The following is a 4041-nucleotide window of genomic DNA, read 5'->3' on the forward strand; positions in this document are numbered from 1 at the left end:
GGAAAGAGGAGAAGGATTTTTATAAATGGAGCCAGTAATCCTGTGGCAGAGCAATGACGATGCACGGGGAGATTCCCAAATGTGTGCTGGAATAACAGTGGGTGCTTTGGAAAATCGCACTCTGGGAGGGCGGCGGGTGCGGATCTGCGCAGTGGGTTAACGTTTATTCGTCAGGTTTGAGTACGGCGTGATGTGCGGACGTCACTTTTAATTATAACTTGGCCTTACGAGCAAGAATGGCTTTGACTCCTTGGTGGAGCAGTTTATTTACTTCCCACATTACCTACGCTGTTGGAGTAACGGGGCACGCGGAGGAGCTTCTGCAGGAGGAACTGGGAGGTTTCAGCCAGAGGAGTGGGCTGTGGATAGCAAACCCTGGGGGAGCAATTGGTGCCAAGTTATTTGAGGATACTGGAGTACCTGAACTATGTGAATATACAGTTTAATGCTTTGTTTTGGGGGGTTTTTTTAAACTAGTAATCTAGAGGCTTTCCAAACCATCCGCTATAAAGAAGCGTGGAGGCTGCTTTGAGGCTGACCTGCTACAATGTCCCGCGAGCCCCTGGTCCCCCTTTGTCACTGCTCCCCACCTCGAAAAGGGGATAATGTAGTTGCTCTGCAGGTCACTGCATTATGCAGAGATGAGGGCTTGGGCACTGGAGCTGTGAGATGCTCCATCCCCAAGGATGGGTTTGGTGGGCTCAGGCTTTTAAAAGTCATTAGAGGTCACCCCAGAGCACGGGCTGGAGCTTGCAGTGGGTGAAACCGCTGAGGACCTCGCAGGAGAGGTTGTAAGCCTCAGACATCTTTGGTGTGCCCAGCGCTTTGGCGAGCGCGTTAGCGCAGTGTTTAAGAGTCATTGCGCTTCACAGGGCACTCAGTAAATTACAATGCAGTATTGATCAGCCTGCTTTTGTGTGTGTGTTGAGTTAAAGCTAAGGTAAATAATGAACTGGAGTTAAATCAGACCAGTGACATTCCTGGAGGGTATCCCTTATGAGAGAATCTTGAAATCCTTTTATTCTTCAGAGATCTCCACGTACACCTCAAAATCGGTTAACTTGTTAAAATTCCTCCTCTTTCCTCTAAAACACACGTATATATATTTTCCAAAGCTGGAAAGTCTACTTTTCTTGACAGCCAGACAACATCCATTAAAATTCCTTGTAATAAAGAGAAGATTGATACATCAGTGTTAAGGAGCAGTGGAGGGGAAGGCTTTTGCATCCGTAAGGTTAAAAATTGGACGGTACCTTTTCTGTGAGTGCTTCTTGTTGCTGTTCATGGGGAGTTTTTCTGCAGCCCTTCCAACTGAGTGTCACTGATGGTGGCTTGAGTTGTTCTCCTTATCTCTGCTAGTGGCATTTATTTCTTTTATGTGGTGTTTCCATCAACTATTTCTAACAGAGGGTGATAAATGCCAAATTTGCTCTTCAGGGGCTCTCGGATGAAGTGTTTGATTGTAAGTGTGAGCTATTCAGTTTCCTGGAGCACTTCCCTGAGTCCTCCAACGTAACATCACCACGTGGTTCTCGGTTGGGTGAAGAGATCTGTGCTCTGCTCACTTTTAGAGACCTAAAGTAACAATCTTTTTTGGTGCTTGCTCAGATCAGGTGGACCAAAACAGCAGGAAGTGCCTCTGACAGATTTCAAGATTCGAGTGTCTTCAACGAGACCCTGAGGATATCCAACATCCAGCGACACCAAGGAGGACGCTACTACTGCAAGGCTGAGAATGGCTTGGGCTCGCCGGCCATCAAGTCCATCCGAGTGGACGTGTACTGTAAGTAGATCGATTGGGAAGGTCTTACCACGCTTTTTATTCACTTCTTATATCTTGTTACAAAGACGTGACCAGCTCTTTGTGAAGTCCAGTTCTAAACAGTACTTCAGGGCAGGTTCTGCAGCTATTGGGAGTGTTTGTGGTCAGAAGACTTGTGGCTGCTCCCAGTGAAGCTGGGAGGGGCTGCTCGCGCGTGGAAATATTTGGTAAGAAGGATGAAGCTTGGGTACAGCTCAGCCTGCTTAGGTATCAGAGGAAGCTTGTCTGCGCCGTGCCGTGGGTGAAGGTCTAATGCATAGGACAGCCCTTAATCTCGGGTACTTTGGGCTGCACTTGTCCTCAAGTGATAGGGGAGTGCGTACAGATGATTTTTGCTCTTCTGCTTTAATTGCTGCTAAAAGATGTTGCTTTTTTGTTTGGTTGGGGTTTTTTATGGCAGTCTCTTCATATTCCTGTGATAGACAGTTTTAAAAGCTGCACTCGATGTTGGGTGGTGGAAACCAGGAAGCATTGGAATTGCAATGTGGAGCTGACGGAAAAAGGGAACCAATGGAAAACATGCTGCTGAATGGAATTAGGAACAAATAATAAATCCTGGTGTGACTTGCAGAGCCTGCAGTGTCGAGGAGGGGCTCGGCAGAGGAAGCCTGGCTCTCGCTGGTGATCGGGCGTGCGATGGCTGTGGGGTTAATGGCAAAATCTGCATTTGACTCTCGGTTGTGACTGACTCTGTGGTTGGGAAGTGAGAAGACCTGAACATCTCGCACAACTGTGCTCTTGTGTATGCTTCAAATAAAGAAAATCTGGTTGAAATGCTCCAAAGTTAGAAAGTTAGAATATCCCTTTGGAGTCTCTTCTAATGCAAGTAGCGTCATGGGAACAGATGTGTCCACATACTACTTACAGTGTTAAATAGCCAGAGCTCCCCGTTAGCCCTTGAGCCTCCTGAGTCCTTCAAAGAGAAACCCGCCTGTCATCTGACTGTACAAGCGTTGTGTCTCCCCAGAGTGCCTTCTCTCGTCAGGTGAACCTCAGGTCGTTTGTTAATCTAGAGACCCCAGAGGTGACCGTGTCTGTGGGTTAGTTATGGGTTTGGTGGAGGTGGGTGACTGCCTTTTGGGGTGGTTTTTTTGCCTGGTGTGTGTGCTCAACTTCACGATGTGCTAACGAGCTGTAACGTACCAACGATGAATTTGTAAATCCTTTATGAACAATAATAGAATTAGGAAGTAATTGCTCATTAGCTTGTTGGAGCCTGATAAATGAACAGGCAGCCATAATGACTGCAGAGAGCACGCCACGCAAAGTGCTCGGCGTTTGAAATGGGGCTGGCTGGCGGTTTGCAGTGAGGCGTGAGCAGGAGGGGGCAGGTCCAGGCAGTGTGCAGGGCTCAGCGGTGCCACTCACGGTCCCAGCACTCCAGTCGTGCAGGGGCTGACCCCCGAGTCCTCTGCACACACTGGCTGCTGTGACAGCATTTGGTAGGTCAGCCTAGTGTAGTGCTTTGGTAAAAAACCAAGAGCAAACGTTTAGGTCTCTTCTTCCAGATGCCGTTAAAGCACTTGTCTCCTACCCCAGCATCTGTGTATTAGACTCTCCTCAATTCTTAATTTTTGGTTTGGCTCGAACTCGCATTGGCAGGAAGAGCAGCCTCAAGACTGGGAATGCTGCACGGTCTGAAGAGGAAGGGTTGAGAAAGATTGTTTAGAAATTTTGATTTCTCTTGAATTTTGAGAGTCCCTTCCTTCTGGAATGTGTCTTTTTCCTTGTGTTATGTTTTGTTTACATCTCAATGTGCGTTCGCAGATTTACCGTCTGGGGTTCATTACAGGTTTAGTTTTGGTTTTTACATCATACACTGCTGCTTAATATACCTCAGATACAGATGATGTCTTTGTGGAATGTGACAAACTTCAGTTCCAGCTGTGATTAAATCCTAGATGATTCCCCTTCAGATCCAGGCTGATCTTTCACTGGGTAATTTCATCTGTTAATAATTAAGTATTTGCAGGCAGGCAGCACTGCTGTGGTAAGCATAAGGTGCCAGCAAAGACTGGATCTAGCTGTGAAAAAGGAGGAAAAAAAATCCCTCTGTGCCCCGAAGAAATGCTCACAAAATGTTCCTGTTGAAGTTTCCAAGTAGCTTAAAATACCGTTGTCTTTTTTTAGTTGAAGTTTTCTGGTTTGGTTTTCGGTTTGAATGTTTACGGACTGTATGTTGTGCTGTCTCAAGAGCTTGGGGCAGTGCAGAGCAGGAA

At 46.9% G+C, this 4041-nt stretch overlaps 1 protein-coding gene across 1 annotated transcript in view; it reads left to right on the forward strand.

Annotated features, from left to right (window-relative positions):
• The window catches only part of MDGA2 (MAM domain containing glycosylphosphatidylinositol anchor 2), a gene marked incomplete at its 3' end in the record, with an annotated part of 126341 nt that overhangs the window by 15473 nt on the left and 106827 nt on the right, over positions 1-4041 (forward strand). Inside the window, exon 2 of the mRNA XM_010143676.1 lies at positions 1609-1783. Coding sequence (XP_010141978.1) covers positions 1609-1783 — 175 coding nt within the window. The remainder of the gene's footprint in view (positions 1-1608; positions 1784-4041) is intronic.

The sequence above is a fragment of the Buceros rhinoceros genome, unplaced genomic scaffold (assembly GCF_000710305.1).
Source record: "Buceros rhinoceros silvestris isolate BGI_N320 unplaced genomic scaffold, ASM71030v1 scaffold6109, whole genome shotgun sequence".
Lineage (NCBI taxonomy): Eukaryota > Metazoa > Chordata > Aves > Bucerotiformes > Bucerotidae > Buceros > Buceros rhinoceros.